Here is a 24,232-nt window from a genome sequence, read left to right on the forward strand (position 1 = left end):
AATTACACTAGACACTGGTTGTTTGAGTTAATATTTATTCGGCGGCCGTTCTACGTTCATTAAACAAAAAAAATCCTCCGACGCGGTCTTGAAAAAGCACACTTCGTGCTCGAATGACGCCGCCCCACGCCGCTCTAGAGCTCTTGAATATATGCTGTCTCAAAATACGAATTTTCGTCTCTCTAGCCTTTAGAACTTCCGCAAAGTTATTACATTGATTAACAAATCATTATTAATAGTTTCCTGAAAGATCTTTAGAATTGTAAACGTAGTTATATATTTTATCTCTCGATCTTGAAAGAGGCAGCCGACGACAGACGACTCAAATACGATACTTTCGCCATTCAAGTAACTGACATGCGTTGACATAATTCGTAACTGTCTCTGATGTCACTTAAAGACAGCTTCCAGTTTAAATACGCGGTTAAGTGCGCCGAAGTTCCAGTGCAAAACGGCCGCAGCAGCAGACGACGCGCACCGCCTGCGACAAACCCCCGACCGCAGCGCCAATTTTGTCGTAATGATGCGGAGAAGCGCTGAACTACTCTTCACGCCCGGCGGACGGCACAGCTACTAGCCTCCGTAGCAAACCTACCCATCTAGCCACCGTACAGATAGCGTGGGAGCGCGTGCGCTCGCGTTCTGAACTTGCGAACAAACGGCAGGTGTGCATGCGCCGTGTCTTCATCTTTTATGGGATACTGGGTTAAATGAGGCTGGGACTTTTACCTGTCTGGTAATTTTCATTCGGTTAGCTATGATGCTCACTTGCACACTATTGTAGTTTTTTCCGGAATTGACATTTTTTTAAGTTCCTCCTCTTCAAATGAGAATTTTCTTAAGCTATCTGCAACCGCCCGATTCTTGGCCTAGTCTCATAGTGGATACGCGCCATAAAAGAGGAAAATCATCATCACCGGTGCAGCTGACGGGGCGCTCGAGCAGCCAGAACTGCCAGAGGTGACCGATAACCAAGCGCGCTTCGAACGTTCGTCCAGGGGTTCGTCCACGAAGCACTGGGCGTGAGAGGTGACCGATAACCAAGCGCGCTTCAAACGTTCGTCCAGGGGCTCGTCCACGAAGCACTGGGCGTGAGTTACAACGTGCATCGCAGCACCGAACCCTTGGACATTTCGAAAAGTCCTCGTTTAGCCACTGCGTTCACGTAACAGGTAATATTCTCAATCGTATTTCTTATTTCAATCGTAACAGGTTTCGTGCAATAACGTTCTTCGCAGGCGCTCAGCGTAGAATAAAGTGTGCTCTCAAATTGGTGTGAATCTTCGAAGAATGCGTAAGCATTCTTTGGCCAGCTCCCCAGCCAGGTTACGCGAAAAGTGTAGTGCCTTGTATCTGCACAAAAATGCGTAATTTCCAAATTTAAAAGATTTATTCGTTGTATTAACCATCTAGATGAGCAATTTAAAGCAACAACAAAAAGATGTAAAGGCAATACCTATAGAAACACATAGGGCTCCTTAGAAAATGCATGGGGAAGCTTATAGTAGGGCAGGGCCAAGCGAAGTTTGGGTGTGGGCCAACTTGAACTTCAGCGGTGGGCCAAATTGAAATTTGCGAGTGGGCCGAACTGATATTTGTGGATGGGCCAACTTGAGATTTTGGGGTGGCCCAATGTATAATTGAACACTGCGGAGCGTTCTTGGAGTTATGAAAACCTTGCGGGCAAGCGAACGCGTTGAGACGCTCTACTCGTTATGGTTGGGCCTCACCGAGGCGCAATCAGAACGCTGGCGAGAGCTTGCAATTGGACAAGGAACGCGCGCATAATACAGGCTTGTGAGAGCGACAGCGAAGGTGACATGGCTTCGCGGCAATGTACTCTCCCCTCACGCAACATCTCACGCGCTACGGCAGCACGTGGTGTTCCCTTTCGACCGCTCTGCTTCGTCTAAGCACGCTGGTGCCCGGCGTTCGCCGGATGCGGGTAGAAATCCTGACAATGGTCTGCTAAAGCGGAAGCATTCTCTGTCACCGGAAAGGCCATGGGTAGACGCGCATAAGCTAGGGAAGACGAGTAATCAAAACTAAACACAAAGAATGTCGCAGTTTCGCCCGAAAGGCGAAGCATCAATTGCTATATCAAATTAGCTATACGAATTAAGGATAGTAGTTCACCGAACGCACGCGGCGTTGGTGACTGCTGCCGGTGCCTCTGGAGGCGGCTCAGACGTTATCGACTAGATCAGAACGGGACACTCGTCGAGCAGTGTCAGAAGTCATTGCCACCTTCTCGTCTAAAAGAGTGAACTGGAACGCCAATCTATTTCGTAGCACATTTTAAGGTCGAATATCTTGCAACTGCTGCTAGTCAATTTCTGCTAAGCAGACATGACTTCACAACTACTCAGTTGCAATTTTGCAATTACACCTGCCTTAAAGTTCTTTCTTCTTTTCTTTGTGGGGTTTTACGTGCCGAGTCTGATTATAAGGCACGCCGTAGTGTTGGGCTCCGGATTAATTTTGACCTTCTGGGGCTTTTTAACGTGCCATATAACGCAAGCACACGGGCGTTCTTGCATTTCGCCTCCATCGAAATGCGGCCGCCGCGGCCGGGATTCGATCCCGCGACCTCGTGCTCAGCAGTGCAACGCCTTAACTGAGCCACCGCGGCGGGTCCGCCTTAAAGTTGGCAATTAAAAGCTATTTACCCAGTTTATAACAGTAGCGGAAGTATTGTTGAAATTTTCGTTGCTACTGTCCGCCTAGACATACAGGCCATTTTTCAGGCGCTTCGGATGAAATGAAGCACCTGCTATGCAGAACGTCGCAACACTCGCCTCGAGATGAACTATGGCTAGGGGACATCCTCATCAGCTACAAATGCTTCGTTCAGTTAACTATGCCATGTGATGCTGGTGTGATAGGGAAAGCTCGAGCGCGCGGTGTATTTACCCCAAATCGTGGTTTTGGTACTTGCCGGTGTATACGATCACTCAGCTGCTGATAGAGAAAGCGAAGGTGATGGTGGCAAAGTTCAGCGAAGCATGCGAACATTTCAGTCGGGACGCGAACTGGCACACATGAAAGAATTTGTAGCGGACAGTAGTGCGTTTGCGCTCTCGCAATTTCCGCCAGCTGTTTTTGAAAGCCAAGTCCGGTTTCGTTAAGTATTTGAAACTCTAGAGCAGTTCTGCTCCCAGGGTCTTCAAGTGGCCATTTTCTTCATATTTTCTGCACTGAGAGGTACTCGCAGAGTACACCTCACTCAACCATGCTAACTTATTGCTGTACCATCACCACTACGGGCAGAGGTTCTGCAAGCCCTTTATGACGATTTGAAAGCACCGCATCTCAGCTTTACGAGGCCTGACTTCTTTTGGCGCTCTATTCTCACCCTTGTCTGTAAAGAATTCTACAGCACACACCCGCACCTCTTCAAATTATATAATCCCTATTTTGAACCCTAGCAACTTCCTTCGCATCAAGACACATTTTTCTTTACCCACTAATTCTTCTCGCCCAAATAAGGAGGGGTTGTTAGCTACCTATGAAAAGAAAACCAGTTCACCATAAGCAGACAAACTCATCATATTGAGATGCTCCTCACACCCTGACACCCTTGTTCGCCCAATACCTGAATTCTGGTAGGCGCTCATTGGAGCGTTCTGTTGTGTTGGCCCATGCGTTGTTTACAAACTGCTGGACATGCCAATAAAGTACTTGGAAGCAAACAAGAGCTTGCTCGAAGGAAAGTGGTGGACATGTTTAACCAGCGCTTTAAAAAAAACGCAGGCTGAGTACACAGAACTTGACGATAGTTCAATTGGGCTCGTTCTCATCCTATGTTTTTCATGCGTAGTTGAATGTCTCAATTCTGCAATGTAACCAAACTTCGTTCTTTAATTGTAAAACGGTACAAAAATACGAATTAGTAATTGTAATATGATGATACCACATCAGATTATAAAGTTCTTATAATTCCTCTCCATGATGCTTGCAGAAGGCCATCTTTTCGGGATAGCTATATTTTGTGCCTATCTTGACAAACTACCACGTAGGTAGAACTGTGTCAGTGAGAACATGCTTTGAAAATTTCAGTTTTACATTCATTGGCCACATAGTACCAAAACTTTCAGAATACCATAAGAGCATTTTGATATGCTAAGTGAAGCAATCTAATTAATGTTTGAATTTTATCTGTTTGTGGCTCAAGCTTTCAGGTAGAAATTTCGGATATGCAGACGGGAAAATCTCTTCAATTTGAAGCAAGTGTTTGATGCACATATCCAAGGTCTGAAGTATGATTACTAGGATATTAAAACAGGGATGATAGACGCTCAAGCGACCGTTGCAACATCTATTGCCAGATCAGACGCGTTCAGAAGAAGTAGTACGCCAGATTCACTCCAATCGTTCATTCTATATAAGTGAATCCACAGTCTATTGGCCTGCAAACTTAACAAGCCCTCCTAAGCATACAGCAATGCCACCACTACCGCGAAACATGTGCGCTCCATGGCTTGTGTTATTTTCGCAGCACCTACGCAATGTATCCATATGAATATGATGGGTACAGCGACAATCCTCCTGAACTGGCGGCTACGCCGAGTCCTAGCCGAGGGGCGACCTGGGGAACCGAGATGCCAAGTGAACCGGCCGCCTACTCTGTGGAGAACTTCGAACCGAGTCCTCCACAGGAGCTCGTGTGCACCGTTTGCCGGGGGGTGTACCGAGACCCTGTCGAGTGCCCCTGTCGACACGTGTTCTGTTCTACCTGCATCCGGGACTGGCTGGGCCGTGACATGAGTCCTGGATCCCACAGCTGCCCCATCTGTCGCCGAGAAATTTCGATGTCACAGGTGGTACCCGTGGTTCCCCTGGTGACAAACATGATCGCCCGTCTCACGGTGCGCTGCCCCAACAGAGACACAGGCTGCACAGCAAAGGTGCGCCACTGTTGAAGCATTCATTTTTCACTTGTAAAGGCAAATGAAGGCGATTACAACGCAAGAGAAAAACTTGCCGATTTCTGAAGGTATGCATATACCAGACAAATAGAAATCTTTAGTTCTGGGCACAAAGATATTGTGCGCGCAACTATTTCGTTTAATCTTTGAAATACTTCTTAATCATTTCGTACACGCATTACAGAAACCAAATCATGCATCCTTGGTGGGTAGTCTCTGCTAGCCAAATTGTACGTCGCGCTTGAGAAGGTAGCACTGCAGCAATATCGCTGCTTTCGACCTCCTCCTGAGATTGCTTTTGAGCGAGAACGAAGCTAAGGGCCACTTCGAGCATATTTCGTATGGAGAGGGGTATAAAAGTAACGTAGTTGCATTAAAATGAATTTTATGTTCTTTCGTCAAAGGTAAACAAGCACAAAATAAAGACAAACGGGCCGGGCAACGCACCGATTCTGCTACAACTCATACTAGTGTTTCCCGCACAAAATGTACACGCCACAAAATTACAGGAGTATATTACATGCCACAAGAACGCATACATCACTTCAGAAGTTAAAAGCCATTACAATGCGCATCACATATGGCTAATACAAGAAATAGAGAAGGGAAACACAAGGAGAGGCAGAATGATACAGGAATAGTAAAGTTGCAAACATGCTGTGTGGGTGCATCAAGACTGGGCAACATACAAAAGCTTGTCTTATGGCAACATAAGCATAACACTGCATAATTTCACTGTACACTAGCCCATAGGGGAGGTAAACATAGGCGAATATGTTTGGAAGCCCTTGTGCTCGCACGCACTTAACAGGGTGTCCCAATTATCATGCGCGAAGATATGCCAATGCTATGTAGCTGGACAGAACCAAGGTAATGTTGTTTGCCGTCGCTTGGAGATATTCAGATAATTTTTTCTTGGATTCCGCCTAATCACATAATTAGTCTTAATAATTAATCAACTTCTCAATTGTTATAATTATATAGATTAAAAGTGTCAATGACAAAATTGTGGAGCAATATTAAAAAATCACAGCATATCCACGAAGAGAATGATGATGATGGGGCGAAGCTCCGGAGGGATCATCGGTAAACCGTGAATACTCCGAGTAACTCGACCAGTATATGATCAAGTAAACACGTGAGAAACAGTGTGTGTATGTATACAATACGTTTTATTTTCTTAGACGCTTCTTCTTAGATGCTTGGTTTGCGGAGTCCCTTCATTACCAGGGCTTTGTGGTCCGTGAAATGAAGGGATAACGTAACGGTTCTTCTATAGGTCTCAATGGGAAGTTAGAGAAGACAAGATCTATGCAAGTCCCCCTAATTGTCGTGGGTTTCTTATAGTCTAAGGAGACACACGTGAGTCCATGTTTTGTTGCCCTGTGTTGTATGAGCCACTCGTTAGTTCGTTCTGTAATGTCCACATTGAAATCCCCGACCAACACAAAGGATATCCGTGCCATGCAAGAGGACGTTGATCCTACCAACGAGTTCACAGTTGCCCTCCTGAACGGAAGTTCCGTCTTTGCATGCCTGAGTCTTTGCGCCGCAGCCGTGCCGCTTCTGCCTCTCGTTCTCGCACTACGGGGTCTTCGCGCCGCCGCCGCGCTGCCTGTCGTGAAGCCGCGGCCTCGCGGGCTCTCAGCGCGGGATTCTGCCTGCGAGCGCGCGCCGCCGCCGCCGCCTCCCGTGCTCTCTACTCCGCAGCCTTCTCTTCCATCCGGCGACTCCGAGCGAAACAGAAAGCGCGCCAAGAGCGAGCACCTTTTATTATAACACCCCTAGCGGTAACCCGTCGCACTACATTATAGGTCTTCTCATCAACTATACGAAAAACTAGCGCCATCTAGTGACATTATATACACTTATTTAGAGCACTGCACGGGCCGATTTTTGCGGCCCGGGCCCGGCCCGGGCCCGTTTTTACATTGGGCGGCCCGCCCGAGCCCGATCAAAACTTTTATGGCGAGACCCGGGCCCGGCCCGGGCCCGGAAATAATCTACGTTACCCGCCCGGCCCGGCCTGCCACCCCTTTACCTTAAGCCCGAGCCCGACTCGAAACCGGCCCGAACCCGGCCCGAGACCGAAAAATACATGTTTTTCAGAGTTGAGAAGCCCGAGAATAGCTCGCAGAAAGCCCGAGCCCGGCCCGGACCCGCGTCAAAAAACCCGAGCCCGGCCCGGGCCCGGGTCAAAAAGCACATGCCGTTCCCAAGCCCGGCCCGAGCCCGTGAAAAAACTCCTCTACCCGGCCCGGCCCGGCCCACGGGCCGGGCCGGGCCCGGGCTTTCGGGTAAGCCCGAGCCTGTGCAGTGCTCTATTATATATAGAAAGATCGACACTTACGCATCTAGTGAACACTTCATAAAACTACAGGTGGCTACATACTACATCGGAGGAAGGACAGACCCACGCCCTAAGGAGCTTCGCCCCTAAAACGCCCGATACAACTTTCTGTTGCTCAATGCGTGCCACATAAACGTGTTTGCCTGAGCGTGAAAGAAGCTAGCGAATACAAGCAAAATTGCCGCGCGACTGACCGCTTGGGGCACTTTGCGTGCATTCGCGTTTTTTTTTTTTTTTTTTCGCGCTCCTAAAAAGACCTTCATGTAGACCGTATTGAGCAACAGAAAGCCGCATCGGCAGTTTAACATGTGGCTCTACAATTTTATCACTGACACTTTTAATGTAGTTATAATATTTCAGAAGCTGATTAAATAATTAGGACTAATTATGTAATTACGCAGAATGCAAAACTTAACCTGAGTATCACCAAGCAATGGCAAACAACATTATCTTGGTTCTGTTCAGCTACGTGCCATTTTAATATTTTTAAATCTTGGTGCATGATAGCTGGGACACCCTTTATATATACAAGCAGTTTCAGCTTACTAGCGGCAAGGCTAAAAAAATTTAAGTTTGAAACCAACTCAGCATTCTTGGGCTTGCTCTTGCTATGACCTTACGTGATTATTTCACAAGAAATAGTTATTCACTTTTTAAGGTATTAAAAAGTGAATACCTTATAACTAAAAACGGTAAAATGTACAATGGAGAAGTTGTAGAGACCATGGACAAATATTCAAATAATTTGTTGCCGTGATCATATAGCTGCTGGAGTTGAATTTCTTTTTTCAATCTGCAAAGAACTAGCTCGAGATTTGAAAAAAGCACCAAATAATTATACACTTGCGCGCAATCACATTAGTGCCCTTAAACATACTACCAATAAATAATCGATGCCGCACGCCGACCGAAGGCATAAATAGGCCGCAAGAAAAAAAAGTATAGGTGATGGTCGCACTTCTCGTCTCGGATACATTGCCATATGCCGCGAAATATTGTTGCCCCTTACACTGTTGGTCAATACAGACTTCTCTTTTGCATTCTTTTAATGTCTTATCATAATTTTTGTTGGTCAATAGGAATAACGCTGAAAGAGCTGAAAGAGCTCCAAGAAAGGCCACGCGTTATTTATCGCATATCTTTATTTATTCTATTGCTTCAACAGACACGAAAATTAGGTTAAAGTTGAAACCAATACCATAGTATTCAACCAATCTCCGTTACTTAAGGCCAGTTCATTCCTTTGGTCTGCGTGCAGCATCGATCGTTTGGAGCAAGTTTTAATGCACTGGTGTTGCTGTGCGTAAGCGTCTAGTTACGTGGTACTTTTTCACGTTTTGCGCACTTTCGTACTAACCCGGAAAAAATTGAAACCACAACAGCTATCTCCTCGGAAGGAAACAATATTGATATTTTTCAACAGGTTCTATCACTTCTCCATTGAATATTTTGCGTTTAAAGCAATACTTTGAATATTGGTTATTGAATTACTCTTAAATAATTACCTAAGCTCATAGTAAGTATTCTATGATTTAGCAAGAAGACAGGTAAGAAATCAAAGTTGGTTGCCTTCTCGAAGTCCATATGAAAATTTTTTAACGCTTGGCACGAGTTGGCACATAGGTAAAGATGTGTGGCGTAAAGTTATCATTACCGGTACAAATAAGCGGATACAGAAAGAGACCGTATTTATGTCTCTATACTAGAGCTAACATGGGGAATGTTAGCCATCGCCACCACTCGTGGCCATGGCAGTAAATGTAGAACGTCCTGTCAACCACAATAGTCCCGTATTACGGGAACTTTTCGGGTGAAGTCAACTAACTGATCAATAAACCCAGGCACGCTACCTGAAGGCCGCAAAGCTGCTGAATTCGAGACCCTCGCAATGTAATGAACGAGAAGACAGGAAACCGAGGTGACGAATTTGTATTAGTCAGAACATCAGAAGCCAACAAACAATGCCACGAAGAACAGCATAGGAGAAATTATTAGTAGTTCTTAATTGAAATAAAAATGATGAATAAGCGGAACTGGAAGTGGATAAAAATGCAGCAGATCCAACGTGTCCAGTTGAAATATTCATGCAGCGAAGCTTTCTGTATTTGCACAAGGAGTGTTGAAACACGTGTTTGTGTTTATTCAATGTCAATTCACTTATCAGTAGTTCTTAATTCCATATACCGGCCACCCGCACTCCTGACTACCAATCGGAAAACTAGATGGTGCAGTTTTTGGAGGGAATGCTGCATAGATCGCACAGACTCCAATTCCTCCAGCATGCCCGGCCAATACTTTATTAGTGTGTGTAGGAGGTGTAACAGTTCCATCATCGATTGATACGGGAGCAGCTATTTCTATTATTCACGCTGACTTGTGCTCTCGTCTACGCAAAGTTACCACACCTTACAATAGAGCTCATCTACGTGGTGCAAATAATGTTGTGATTCGGCCATCGGCACAATGCACCGTTCGAGTTTCGATTGACGGGATATGCCCCCATAAATAGTTCGCAGTGTTGACTTCGTGCGCTCACATGCTTATACTAGGGTAGGACTTCCTCTCTTCGGCGTCTGCTTTCATCTCGTCCCGTCAACGCCTCATTAATTTGACTGAGACCGACAATTCCGACGACGTGCCTGAACCACGCCTTCGCTTACGAACTGCTGGCTATTGTATGGTGTCTCCTGGCCGCGAACAACTTCTTGTAGTTAAATCTGACATCACCGATGTTGACGTTTTAGTTGTACCGTCAGCCTGTTGCCTATGCAAAGGGATTGCTCTGGCACCCAGCCTTGTTCGCTTCACCAACGGCACGGCCACTTTGGCTGTACTCAACACAACCACTGAGCCAATACTGCTTCCTAAAGGCGCTGTTGTCTTTTGCATCTTGGACACTCAGCCTGTCTCTGTGCTTACCTCGACTACTGCTGTTTCACAAGCACCCACAGCTATAGATGCGGTTCCTGCTTCTGTTCTCACAAGTACAATCAGCACCGATGTAACGCCACAGCAGAAGGAGGAGATACTAGCGTTGTTATCGAAGCATAAAGGCTCCTTCGACGTGCACTCTCCTCTTCTGCGACGGCTCACCGCATACACACAGATGGAACTTCCATCGTGCGCCGGTGGCCATATCGCGTTTCTTCCGCCGAACGCCAGATCATCGATACCTACGTTGCCGACATGCTGAAACGAATCATCATCCGCCCTTCCTCAAGCCCTTGTCGTAACCAGTCGTTTTGGTGCGTAAGAAAGACGGCTCAATATGATTTTGCGTAGACTACGGTGCATTGAACAAAATAACCCGCAGAGAGTATTTCTCCAGCCTTGATCTACGCTCCGGATACTGGCAGATCCCCATGCACGAAGCAGGCAAGGAAAAAACTACCTTTGCCACACCCGATGGACTTTACGAATTTAACGTAATGCATTTCGGCCTGTGTAATGCTCCCGCCACATTTGAGCGGATGATTGACACTGTACTGCGCGGCTTAAAGTGGAAGACTTGCACCATGGCGACATCTTCATATTTTCATCGACCTTCCATCAGCACTTGCAGCGCCTCGACGAAGTCCTGGCATGCCTCTCAGCTGCTGGCCTTCAGCTGAATACAAAAAAGTGCCACTTCGCCAGCAAAACCATTAAAGTACTCGGACACCTTGTCAGCAAGGAGGGCATTCGACCTGACCCCGATAAGATTACCGCTGTCCTGCGCTTCCCCAGGCCTCAACGCGCCAAAGACTTGCGTAGCTTCCTTGGCCTAGCCTCGTATTTCCGGCGCTTCATACGTAACTTTGCCACCATTGCGGCGCCGCTCCATCAACTACTTCCTTCTGGAGCTCCCTATGTATGGTCGGACGAATGCCAAACTGCTTTTGACGCCCTCAAGCGTGCCCTCATGACCGAACCTGTGCTTTGTCATTTCTACAACACCGCACCCACTCTTCCACATACTAATGCCAGCAGCCGCAGTATCGGCGCTGTTCTTCTGCAACGTCAGCAAGATTACGAAGAACGTGTGGTCGCATACGCAAGTCGCACGCTAACACCTTCAGAGAAATATTATACGATTACCGAGCAAGAGTGTCTCGCCGTTGCTTGGTCAATCAAAAAATTTCGGCCTTACCTGCACATCCACCACTTTACGGGGTCGTTACTGATCACCACGTCTTGTGCTGGTTGGCGACGCTAAAGAATTTAACGGGACGGCTCGGCCGTTGGATACTTCATTTACAAGAATACGACTGCGAGGTCACCTACAAGTCTGGAAAGAAACACCAGGATGCCGAAGTTCTCTCTCTCGTTGTCCCCTACTACCGTCTTCAAACGCTGCCTGCTTACCACCTTCCATGAGCAAACCGCAGGACGTGTCTTCTGCATTTCCTTCGCTTGCAGCTCTCGACCGGCTCCCATCCAGCCATTCTCATACGTTTGCATCTTGCCAACGTAGTGACTCCTACTGCCGCTCAGTTATGGAACGCATTCGTGGATCATCTCGCACACCTAACGCTCGGCTCTGTCGGCAGTTGAACTTCAAGATCGAAAATTCGATGTTATACTGGTAGGTGTTTCATCCGGAACGACACCGTTGGGTTCCTGTCGTTACCCGATCACTTTGGGCTCAGATACTGGAGACCTTTCACGACGATCCCATTGCCGGTCACTTTGGTTTCCATAAAACCTATGAGCGAATGCGCAGCCGCTTCTCTTTGCCTGGACTTGCAACAAGCGTAGTGAGATACGCGGCTTCCTGTTCGCTCTGCCAACACCGCAAACGACGGACCTCACCTCCGGATGGACTGCTCCAACCAGTACCGTGTCCTGAAGCTCCTTTCGCAGTCGTTGGTTTCGACCTGTATGGACCGCTACCCTTATCGGCTGGCGGTAAACGCTGGGTTGTCACAGCTGTAGACCACTTGACACGGTACGCTGAAACAGCAGCACTACCTTCAGGTTCCGCAGCGGATGTTGCAGCCTTTTTATTGGAAGCCAACTTTTTACGGCACGGAGCCCCGCGTGTACTTTTGAGTGACCGCGGCAAGACCTTTCTGTCTAAACTTCTCGACGATGTTCTCCGTGCGTCCAACACCATCCATCAAACGACTTCCAGCTACCACCATCAAACTAATGGCCTCACAGAGCGCTTCCATCTCACGCTGTCCGACATGATATCAATGTACATCAACCCTGACCATACCCATTGGGATGCTATTCTCCCGTTCGTCACTTTCGCATACTACACGGCCGTCCAACGCACTATGGGGTACTCGCCCGTTTTCCGTGTGGATGGTCGTCGACCGATCACTATCCTCGACGTTTCTTTCTTTGGTGTCCCCGTGCCCTCGTCCACATCATTGTGTGAGCAGTTCGTTTCGGGTATTGCCTGGTGTCGTCAACGCGCCTGCCTCAACACCGATGCCAGTCAACAATACCGCAAAACTCGCTATGACGCATCCCACCGTGTCGTTTCCTTCCACCCTGGCGACGAAGTGTTTCTGTGGGCCCCAGTTCGCGCTCCTGGCTTATGCGAGAAATTTCCGTCCCGTTTTATCGGACCCTACACTGTTCGGGGACTGACTTCGCCAGTTACCTATCGTGGCACTCCCGTTGCTACACCTTTGGACGGCCGCTGCCGTGCCACAGCGATTGTGCATTTTTCACGTTTAACGCCTTTCATACGGCGTTCGCCACCATAACCAGCGGCCAGGTTGGCCGCTTCCACGCGCGGGGGAAATTGTGTGAGCATTATATTACCCCTTCGTCTTCATCGGTACGTATATATTCACCATCATGGACCGCTTCATTCGCTTCACCGCGCGGCGTGCAAAATAAACCGTGCAGGTATAACCACTGTCTCGCAATATGTATATATATATATATATATATATATATATATATATATATTGTCTCTGTGCATAAAGGGAGGGCGAAGGACCAAGGTTACCGATCACACTCGACATTTTGTTAGTAACAACTGCATGAGTCAAGGAAAGCATAGCGGAAATTCACTGCTTTTGTATTCTATAGGTAGAAATAGGGATAAGGAAAATGAAAGCTGCAGAAAAGAGAACTCAGTACCTGCGGTAGTCGTACCCACCACTTTTACAGGTGCGTCGACTCATTTTGAATGTACGAACCTCGATCTTGGAGTGTTAGCCAGCGTCACTCACCCCCTGTGGGCACTTACGCGGAACATCCTTCGAAATGCAAACCCGGAACGGGAACAGAAAATTTATTCTACTGAGCACCATCACCATTTGTTAGGACCAAGTCTCTCTGTTTCTCATAATACCTGCAGGAAATGATTGTCTTGCGTATGTGCTTTGAGCCAGCCAGTCAGCTCTATTTATTAAGTAAAATATGGTACATGGATGGATATACGGACGGACGGACGGACGGACGGACGGACGGACGGATGGATGGATGGATGGATGGGATTCTATGAGCATCCCCTTTGAAACGGGGTGGTGGGTTGCGCCATGAAGCTTTGTTAATATTTTGCCTAATGTCCAACCTTTATTTTCGTGAAACACACAAATTCGAAGAATTCCAGGCATCAACCTTTTTGAACCATTAATGGGGACACAGTTTCTGTACGTCTCCGTTGTTTGTGGTCTCCCTACTTTTCTGCCACCAAACCTCCAATCACCTCTTACTAATCTTTACAGCTGACATGTTTACTTTACACGTGCTATCCCTGAACCCAAGGACTTCAAGGAGGCCAGAGGAGCCTACACTTGCCGCTGGGTAGATTTCTTCACATTCCAATAAAACATGTTCCACCGTTTCTCTAGCTTTACCGCAGCAAGCACATGCGGCTCCGTCCTTGGTGTACTTTGTTTTTTAACTGCGCGTTCTAAGGCATCCTGATCTCGCTTCGAAAAGTAAGGAGCTTCCCTTTGAGTTATCATAAATTGTTTCTTTCTTGATTTCCCTTTTTCCTTTGAGGTAGTTAGTCATAGCAGGTTTCTTTTCCCTTGCCGCCACCCATAACCTTCTCTCAGCCTCTCTCACTTTGCGTTTGACGTTCTTTGTTGCATGTTGCTGGCCTTACGGTCGCATATTTGCTAGTAAGCTTCCTAGTTCTTTTCCTCCACTGTGAGTCAATGTTTTGCCTGTACAGATACCTGAGTACTCTTGCTTCCCATCTACGTTCTTCCATTTTCCTCAGTCGTTCTTCAAAATCAATCTTACTCTGAGCCTCCCTTGCTTCAAAATTTGCCCAGCCCATATCACCCTGCACAGCTTCATTATAGTCTTCCCGTAGGCGCCCAACGCGAGGCGTCCCACTGACCTTTGGTTGCCATGGAGTCCTGTTTGTACTCCTCACTTCAAGCAAACAGCCGCATTTCCAAATGTAAGCCCTGGAACCATCACACCACACCACATACCCCGGAGCACCTCGTACCTATTGTATCCCCATAGCGCCCTGTGTTTCATTACGGCCGCATTTCTCTCCCCTTTTGCTGTTGTTGTTTTCTCCAGTGTCTCCAGATATCTATCCCCTTTGTTTATCCATATACCAAAGTATTTGTATTCTTTTACCCGAGGTATTTCCTGGCCCTGAATCAACACTGTCTGTTCACTGTTTTCATTGAATACCATAAAACCAGATTTTTTAACGCTAAATTTTAATCCTAACTTGTCACATTCTTCTCCACAGATATCAGCCAGATGTTGAATATCACTTTGCTTGTTAGCAAGCAAAACAATGTCCTCCGCAGAACATAAACCTGGAAGCTGCTGCTCAACTGTTGTGCCGGCTTGTTTGTATGAGAGGTTAAACCCGATATTGATTCCTTCTAACGCTCTTTCCATCCTTACCTTACCACGTACATCATAAACAGCAGCGGGGATAAAGGGCAGTGCGGTCTCAGTCCCTTGTTTATATCAACTTTATCCTCGCTCGTAATCGCTTCCCATTGAACGCAAACAGTATTTTCTCGGTAAATCTCCCTCAATAGCTGTATGCAGTCGTTGCCTATACCTTCCCTTTCTAGAATATTACATAAAATGCTGCGATCTACGTTGTCATACGCTCCGGTAATGTCTAGAAAAATCACATATAGTGGTCTTCTTTCTTTCCTGGGTATTTCAATACACTGGGTAAGGACGAATAAGTTGTCATCGAGCCGCCTACCGATTCTGAAACCGTTCTGAAGTTCTCCCAATATGCTCTTATTCTCTGCCCATGCTTGCAGCTTCAATTTAATCGTCTGCATTGCTAACCTGTATATTACCGATGTAATGGTCAGCGGTCGATAAGAGTGAATTTTATCTTTTTCCCCCTTACCTTTTAAATTAATTTCGTCCTACTTTCTCTCCAACTGTGTGGTATTCGCCTATGTTGTAAGCATTTTGCTACTGCTTTCAACACCCCGCAGGGGCGTCTGCGTGAGCAGGCGTTTGGTGAGTTGCGACACCACGTACCCGAGCACATGGGGGTTGGACCCTCCCGCGTGTAGCCGTGCGCGGCTTAGCCGTGTCTGGGGAAAGGGGGATCCTGGGGGTTGAGCCGATGCCGGGTGTTCGGACCTTTAAGGCCCCCCGGCTGAGGCAACACACCTCTTTGGCCTCTGCTTCACATAGACGGCACCCCCGGACTGACCCACCCGGGGGAAATCGGTGGTCGCCTTTTCCTGTCCCCCTCTCCAACCTTTTGCTTTCCTATCTCCTTTCTTTTGCTCTCCTATCATCTCTTCTCTTCCGTTACTTCCAAATCTTCACAGGCGGCTTGGGTTAACCTTGTGTATGTGCCCTCCCTTGGGTATAATATATTAGGTTATAGTGGCAATGTACGGTTGGCGCCTGCAGCCTTACGCGTTAGGTGCTGCAGCGTCCCCTAGTTGGGCTCCGTGGTGGGTGGCCGCCATTGCCGCCGAAATAAAACAAACCGTTATGGGAACACCAGCTTTTCCCCGCATACTTGATCGTCATCCTCTAAAGAGGGGACGCACCGATGAACTTTGCCTATCTTTCAACCGACCAAAAGATAACTATCCAAAATACCATGTTGTACACAGTGAGAACTCTCAAAAACCGGCCAGATCAATTTCACCATTCATTGTTGCGAAATCTTTAACCGAAGCTTTAGGGTCAGGTTACAAAGTGATCAAAATGGCTAGCGGAGACCTTCTTCTTGAGGTCCCTCAGAAACAGCAGTACGAGAAACTCGGCAACCTTGTGACGTTCGGCAACATACCCATTTCTGTATCACCACACCGATCAATGAATAGCTAACGCGGAGTCGTATCAGAAGCAGACCTCCTGGAATTATCGGAAGCAGAACTCCTGGAAGGGTGGAAAGATCAAAACGTCACCAATGTAAAACGTATCATCATCAGACGGGACAACAAAGAAATCCCCACCAAACATCTTGTGCTAACATTTGGATCTAGCGTTCTGCCTGAAACAATCGAAACAGGATACATTAAGTTAACTGTCCGACCATATGTCCCTAACCCTAGACGGTGCTTTCAATGCCAAAGATTCGGCCATGGCTCGCAGAGCTGTCGTGGTCAAATAACTTGCGCAAGGTGTGGAGTCCAGGGCCACTCCTCTGACAATTGTAGTGGCACTCCTCACTGTGTGAATTGCAGTGGTGACCACGCATCCTACTCACGTTCCTGCCCGAACTGGAAAAAAGAAAAGGACATAATCACCCTAAAAGTAAAAGAAAATATTTCTTTCAAGGAAGCCCGTAAGAGGTGCTCACTTTTCCACAGCACACCTTATGCTGATGCGGCGCGTCGGGGGGCAGCGTCGCAGCGGCCACTGCCACCTGCCCAGCCCGCGCGCAGCGAGCTGTCGCTTGTGGCTCCTGCCCCTGGGGTGGAAGGATCTAAGCCTACTCCACCCAACCAGCAAACAGGCCCGGTTACTCTAGGGTTGCCGGTAGCACAAGAGCCCGCGGGGACAGCCTGCGATATGAGTAGCGAACCCGCAGGACCGCCAGCAGCTCCCACGGTGGGTGCAGTCAAGGCTGCCTCACCCTCTCTGGCCTCTTCTGGCGCTGGCAACAGCCGGCGCAGCTCAGGCCCAAAGGCAGCCCCATCGACCTCCGGGCTGGTGGGCACAAAGGTCTCGTCCTTCGCGGTGAGACCTTCTCGCGAAATTTCTCGCTCGCAAGAGCGTGTGTCCAGCGCCTCACATGAGGCAATGGACACTACACCCATCCCGACGGCGCATCAAGCGCCTAAGGAGCGGCGAGGCTCCCTCGACCGCTTCAGAAAGGACAAATCCCGTGTTACAGGGCCTGGAAAAGGTTCTGTAATCTAAGGCAACACTTCCTTTTTTGTACACACAGCACCAATTTTACTTTCGGTATGGATATACAAATCATACAGTGGAACGTCCGAGGCATTCTTAGGAACCTCGATGATGTGCAAGAACTTCTCCACGAACACAATCCAAAAGTGCTGTGTGTACAGGAAACTCACTTAAAATCGGAACATGCAAACTTTCTTCGACAGTATGTTACGTTTCGTAAAGACCGCGATGATGCTCTTGCATCTTCAGGCGGTGTTGCCATTATAATTCAGAAAAGCATAGCGTGTCAACGTTTACCGCTGCAAACGCCCCTCGAAGCAGTGGCAGTTCGACTTGTTCTCTTAAACAAACTCGTCACCATTTGCTCGCTTTACATACCTCCACATTACCACTTACACAAACATGAATTCCAGTCCCTAATAGACGAATTGCCAGAACCTTATCTTGTTCTTGGGGATCTCAATGCACACAGCGGACTGTGGGGCGACTCTCGCATCGATGCTCGAGGCCGTCTAATTGAAGGCTTTCTTTTCTCATCCGGTGCATGTCTGCTAAACAAAAAAGAACCCACATATTATTGTCTTGCAAACAAAACTTTTTCTTCTATAGATCTCAGCATAGCTTCTCCATCCATATTACCCGAACTTGAATGGGAAGTTATAAAAAACCCTTACGGGAGCGACCATTTCCCAATACTGCTGAGAGCAACAAGACAACACGAATCTCTACCACATGCTCCCCGGTGGAAGGTCGATGCAGCGGACTGGGAGAAATACCAGACACTTACCAGTACGATCTCGTGGGCTGAGATGTCTGTGCTCGGAGTTGACGACGCCGTCGAGTTTTTTACCAACTTCATAATTGATGCAGCATCTAAGTGTATTCCCCAAACAAGTGGACTTTCTAGTAAACCTCGTGTTCCGTGGTGGAATGAACAATGCCGGAATGCGCGTAGGCAGCAGAACAAAGCATGGAGGCAGCTTCGCGATTCTCCTACTGCTGAAAACCTTGTCAATTTCAAGCAAATTAAGTCCCAAGGTAGGAGAACGCGCAGACAAGCCAGGAGAGACAGCTGGCAAAAATTCTTATCAAGCATCAATTCGTACACGGATGAGGCCAAGATTTGGAACAGGGTCAATAGAGTAAGAGGACGACAAACACATCCGCCTCCCCTGATACACACGCAGGGAGACAGCCTGGAGGACCAAGCAAATCATCTGGGTGCTCATTTTGAACATGTGTCCAGTTCATCACATTATTCTCCAGCATTTACAAAATACAAAGCAGCAATAGAAAAGAAAAACCTAGACCGAAAGAGCACCGGGAACGAGCCATATAACTTACCTTTCTCTCTAGCAGAGCTGTATGCATCACTCACCTGTTGCAACCAATCTGCCCCAGGCTCTGACCGCATACTATACGAAATGTTAAAAAACCTGCCCTCTGAAACGAAGAAAACGCTTCTCTGTCTGTATAACTTTATTTGGACCTCCGGCGAGATCCCCTCTGCCTGGAAAGAGGCCATAGTGATCCCTATCCTAAAGCAGGGCAAGGATCCATCGTCCGTATCCAGCTATCGGCCCATAGCTCTAACAAGCTGCATCTGCAAAGTCTTCGAGAAGATGATAAACCGGCGTCTAATACATTTCCTAGAATCAAGCAAGCTGCTTGACCCATACCAGTGTGGGTTTCGCGATGGCCGATCCACCACTGACCATCTGATACGCATAGAGGCTCAGATTCGTGAAGCCTTTGTCCACAAGCAATTCTTCCTGTCTGTTTTCCTCGATATGGAAAAGGCATACGACACCACGTGGCGGTTCGGAATACTACGAGACCTCGCACACTTTGGAATACGTGGAAATATGCTGAATATCATTGAAAGTTACCTGTCCAACCGCAGATTCCGTGTCCGTGTGGGTAATGCCTTATCAGTACCATATGTTCAGGAAACTGGAGTACCACAGGGTGGTGTGCTCAGTTGCACCCTTTTTATCATAAAAATGAACTCTCTGCGTCTGTACATCCCACGCAACATATTTTATTCAGTATATGTCGACGATGTGCAGATAGGGTTCACCTCATGTAACCTTGCAATCTGTGAGCGGCAGGTTCAGCTTGGTTTGAACAAACTATGTAAGTGGGCAGACGAGAATGGATTTAGGCTTAACCCACAAAAGTCCACATGCGTCCTCTTCTCCAGAAAGAGAGGTCTGCACCCTGATCCCAACATCGAGATGCAAGGTGAGGGTCTACCTGTAAAAACTGAACACAAATTTCTAGGCATAATTCTGGACGCGAAGTTAACATTTATCCCACATCTAAAGTATCTAAGAAACAAGTGCATGAAGACAATGAGCATCTTGAAAGTGTTGTCTCGCACTACGTGGGGTAGTGACACAAAATGTCTACTGAATCTCTATAAGAGCCTGATTCGATCACGTATAGACTACGGTTCCATTATATACCACTCCGCGACTCCGAGCTCCTTGAAGATGCTGGACCCTGTCCACCATCTCGGCATCCGCCTCTCTACGGGTGCATTCAGAACAAGCCCCGTAGAAAGCCTATATGCAGAATCAAATGAATGGTCACTCCATCTGCAGAGAACGTACTTGTCCTTTATGTATTTCCTGAAAGTAAACTCAAGCAAAACTCACCCTACCTACACAACTATAAATGACCTGTCCAGTGCCCAAACCTTTCAGAACCGCCCTAGCGAAAGAAAGCCCTACGCACTGCGAGTAAGAAGTCTTGCCGAAGAGATGGATGTGTCGCTCCACGAACACGATGTCATGTACTCTCCTGTACAGCTGCCGCCATGGCAGTGGCAGCTGATTGACTGTGATCTGTCCTTCGTTGATGTTACAAAGAATGCGCCGGTCGCACATATCCGTATGCACTTCCTCGAATTGCAGCACAAATACTCTTGTCCGGAATTTTTTACTGACGCCTCAAAGTCGCACACTGGCGTGTCTTACGCGGCGGTCGGTCCATCCTTTTGGGCTGCCGGAGTTCTACACCCAAACACAACCATCTTTACAGCGGAGGCCTACGCCATCCTGGCGGCGGTTAAACAGATCAAACAGCTAGACATACGCAGGGCTGTCATTTACACTGACTCCTTGAGCGTGTTGAAATGTTTAAAAACTCTCAGTAGGCACAGAAACCCCGTCATTATAGCTCTTTATTCCATACTTTGCATCGCGTATGCATCTGGGCAACAAATTGTGCTGTGCTGGGTGCCAGGGCACCGCGAGATCGAAGGGAATGAGTTGGCCGACAAGCTAGCCACATCTGCTCATACAGACGCTGCCACTTCGCCCACAGCCGTCCCTGTAATGGACCTAAAGCCACTTATCAAGAAAAAGGTCAGAGCCTACTGGCAACGTCTGTGGGACAGAGAAACGAACAACAAACTACATACTATCAAGCCTCATCTCGCTCATTGGCCGTCAGAATCGAAAACACGCTACACACAGGTTACACTTTGCAGACTCAGGATAGGACACACATACAGTACACACGCATACTTATTGTCCGGTGGCGCTCCGCCTGTCTGTGACGAATGTGGCGAGCCACTCAGTGTACTTCACGTCCTCCTGCAATGCCCTGAACTGGAGCCTCAGAGGAAAATACATTTTTCATTATCATTAAGGCAGAACCTACCATTACATCCATGTATGTTTTTGGGCAATGAACCTCTTTTTAAATACCAATCCGTTATCGCGTTTTTAAAGGATATACCTAACTTTCGTGTTTTATATGCAGGTGACTTGTAGCACGGCCTCTCTGGAGAGGCCGCTGCTGCGGTATTTTTTTTTAAAGAAAGCACGTGCCTCCTGGTCTTTGTCTACAAAGGCTTCCGGTAGGCGTCGTGCTGCTTTTATATTCTTAATACTCTAAGCACCATGACCTTTTCTCATCCGTTCACTACCCATAGATCATTCCACACGTCACTGCCATAATTCTATTCGATATATGTTTTACGCTTCTATACCGCGATTTGTTCTTAGGCCCCTTTACAGCCACATTGCATCCTGTCATCGGAACTCACTGATCATGGCAAACATACCATTCATTGTCTTGGCGCTCTTTGGCCACACTTGGCCCTTGCGCCACAAAACACCAAATATCATCATCATCATCATCTGCTTTCAACAGAGCTTCCTTACTTTTCTGTCCTAGCTCATTAATCAGTCTAACGGGAACCTCGTCTAAACCTGTGGCTGTGCGCTTAGGAGTTTTGTCTTCAACTTTCTTCCAGTTGAAATTACTCAGCACCAACTCCTTTTCCGTCTGGTTTTCATTCATTCTATTTGTTTTCTCAGAAACCGCCTCGCCATTGCCCTTAAATGATTCGGCTGTTATTTTCCGAGCATACTTTAATGCCGCGTCCCCTTCCAGTTAATGTCCATCTTCGTCAAAGATATGTTGCGGTACTGTTCCCAACTTGCTGCTTAATACGTTAATGTGGTTCCAAAATATTCTAGGTGCGGCCTTTTTTTTTCGCACGTATTTCTGACAACCAACGTTCACTTTCACCTTTAATCTTTGATTGAACTAATATTTGAACCACGGTTCTTTGCCGAGGTATATTTCCCATTTTCTGTCTATTTCATCCTGCGGCAACTGTGAGTTTTTTGCCTGCCTGTGTTCTCGTGATGCTTTCTTTCGTTCGTCGATCACCTCCCGTATGTCCCTGTTCCACCGGCTTTTCGGCTTCCTTTTTCCTTTCCAACAAGTATGTTGCTTCTCTTTCCTCATTTCTTTCGTCATTACACTTACAAGCTCACCATAATCCCATTCCTTGCTTGGAGATTTGTCAAGTTCTTTCTCGACTCTTGTGGCTATATTTGCTATTTGTTCATCGTTAAAATTTGGACAGGTCATTCTTCGTTCCTTGCTCTCTTTCCCAACTACATACCCCACTTTCAAAATGATGCGTTTAAGGTCACTCCATATGCTGCTATCCCCTTCCTCGTCTATGACCATTTCTTTCAACTTATCATAAATTCCTTCTGTCATGAGACAGTAATCGATGGCTGATTGTCTATTTCCGCCTTCGCATGTGATCTGGCCATCACATTTTTGCCCCATGTTCACGATAACGAGGGCTTGTTGCTCACAGAGATCTAGCATTAACCTCCCGTTGTTGTCGGTATAACCATCTAGATCCTGTATGTGGGCATTCATGTCACCCAACAGGATAATTTCGCCCTCCATTCCGAAACTCTTAATATCCGCACTTAGGCATTTCACTAACTCTTGATTCTTCTTTGCAATTTTTCCCTGTCCATAAATACGTCACTCCCAGCCAAGTTTTCTTTCCACTGACTGTGCCTGATAGCCAAAGGTGCTCTTCACACTTTGAATATACTCTTTCCCACTTGGCCCCCTGATATATGAGCATTCCAACTCCCCCTCCATTTCTTTCCAATTTGGTTCGGTTGCACCCTTCCCAAACGTAATTCTCAATCATTGGTGGCTCTTCCAAGTCTCTAAGGTGCGTTTCTGTAAACGCGTACGCACCTATGTGTTCTCTATTTAACTGCTCCACAATCTCTAACCACTTTTCTTTTCTGATACCGCCCTGCATTTTTATATAACCTATTGCACAGCGAGCTCTTGTCTGACTGACAAGAGCTCGCTGATGTCTGACTTGTCATTACTAGCGACTCCTCTCGTTTGTAATTACTTGCGTTCACTAACAATTGAAGAAATTAGTTTTTGTTACATACTAATTCACTGTTTAACTCCGTATAATTACTCATAATGGACTATTGACCGCTGCGGCTTAAATGTGCAACCTGTACACGTGCAGTAACTGTTTCTCGTAGTTTCTGAAGGGGATTAGAGAAGGCGTGCTATGAAACAGTTACTGAAGCAGCTTTTGGTGGGCCTTAGTGTAGTACCTTGACATATAAATCAATCGATCAAAACTATTTTTCCCTTGACTAAAGGGCTAAAACGATAGTTTTTTTTTTACAAAGATCTCCACCTGGAGACTCAGGGCAGTGCAGAAAAGAAGACAAAAAAAACATGGGTACAATAATGTTGCATATATTATTGCACACAGCAATACTTCAAATGTACTATCGACCAAAGAAGCTCACGAACCACGGGATCTCAAAAAACACTAAATATCCGTGCAGTTTTTAACAGTAGCCAGTAAAACCATACATCACCATGTTGTTCGCATATACCAGTAGAGGCTGGAAATGGGAATACTTGGCTGCGTTTCGAGGATGCGGAGATATTCAGCTTTTTGTTAGATCCCTTGGTCCGTAAACCTTTTGGTCGATAATACGTTATGCCTAACGTACACAGTACATGAAAATTGCAGTGAAATATAGAGCACATGTTTTGTCAAGTGGGCAGATATAGACTAAATCTAGCGAAATCATTCGTCAGAAGAATACCGTCAATTAATCAATCTCAAACTTTGTTTTCCCAAACGAACGATAGAAGGATATTTCAATAAAGCCGCCAAGCACGGTGACTTCGCGAGATCTAATGGCTAGGGTGAATTAAAATGGTAGCGCTCCTCGGGAGTCCCATCATCTGCCGTGACAACTACGCTAAAGTTAACAATCCCTGCGACATTCTTTTAACGATTTGAATTCCTCCATGTAGCCTCACAAAGCTACCGTAAAAATTGCCCAGCGTTCCTAGACTGTGG

The 24,232-nt window shown here is 46.9% G+C and overlaps 1 protein-coding gene across 1 annotated transcript in view; it reads left to right on the top strand.

Annotated features, from left to right (window-relative positions):
• Nucleotides 1-1,031: 1,031 nt before the first annotated feature.
• LOC125946141 (uncharacterized) overlaps nucleotides 1,032-24,232 on the top strand; it is a 29,405-nt gene continuing 6,204 nt past the window's right edge. The window contains exons 1-2 of the mRNA XM_049668637.1: nucleotides 1,032-1,172; nucleotides 4,499-4,907. Coding sequence (XP_049524594.1) covers nucleotides 4,509-4,907 — 399 coding nt within the window. The 5' untranslated portion in view covers nucleotides 1,032-1,172; nucleotides 4,499-4,508. The remainder of the gene's footprint in view (nucleotides 1,173-4,498; nucleotides 4,908-24,232) is intronic.

Source organism: Dermacentor silvarum, chromosome 6, assembly GCF_013339745.2.
Source record: "Dermacentor silvarum isolate Dsil-2018 chromosome 6, BIME_Dsil_1.4, whole genome shotgun sequence".
Taxonomy (NCBI): domain Eukaryota; kingdom Metazoa; phylum Arthropoda; class Arachnida; order Ixodida; family Ixodidae; genus Dermacentor; species Dermacentor silvarum.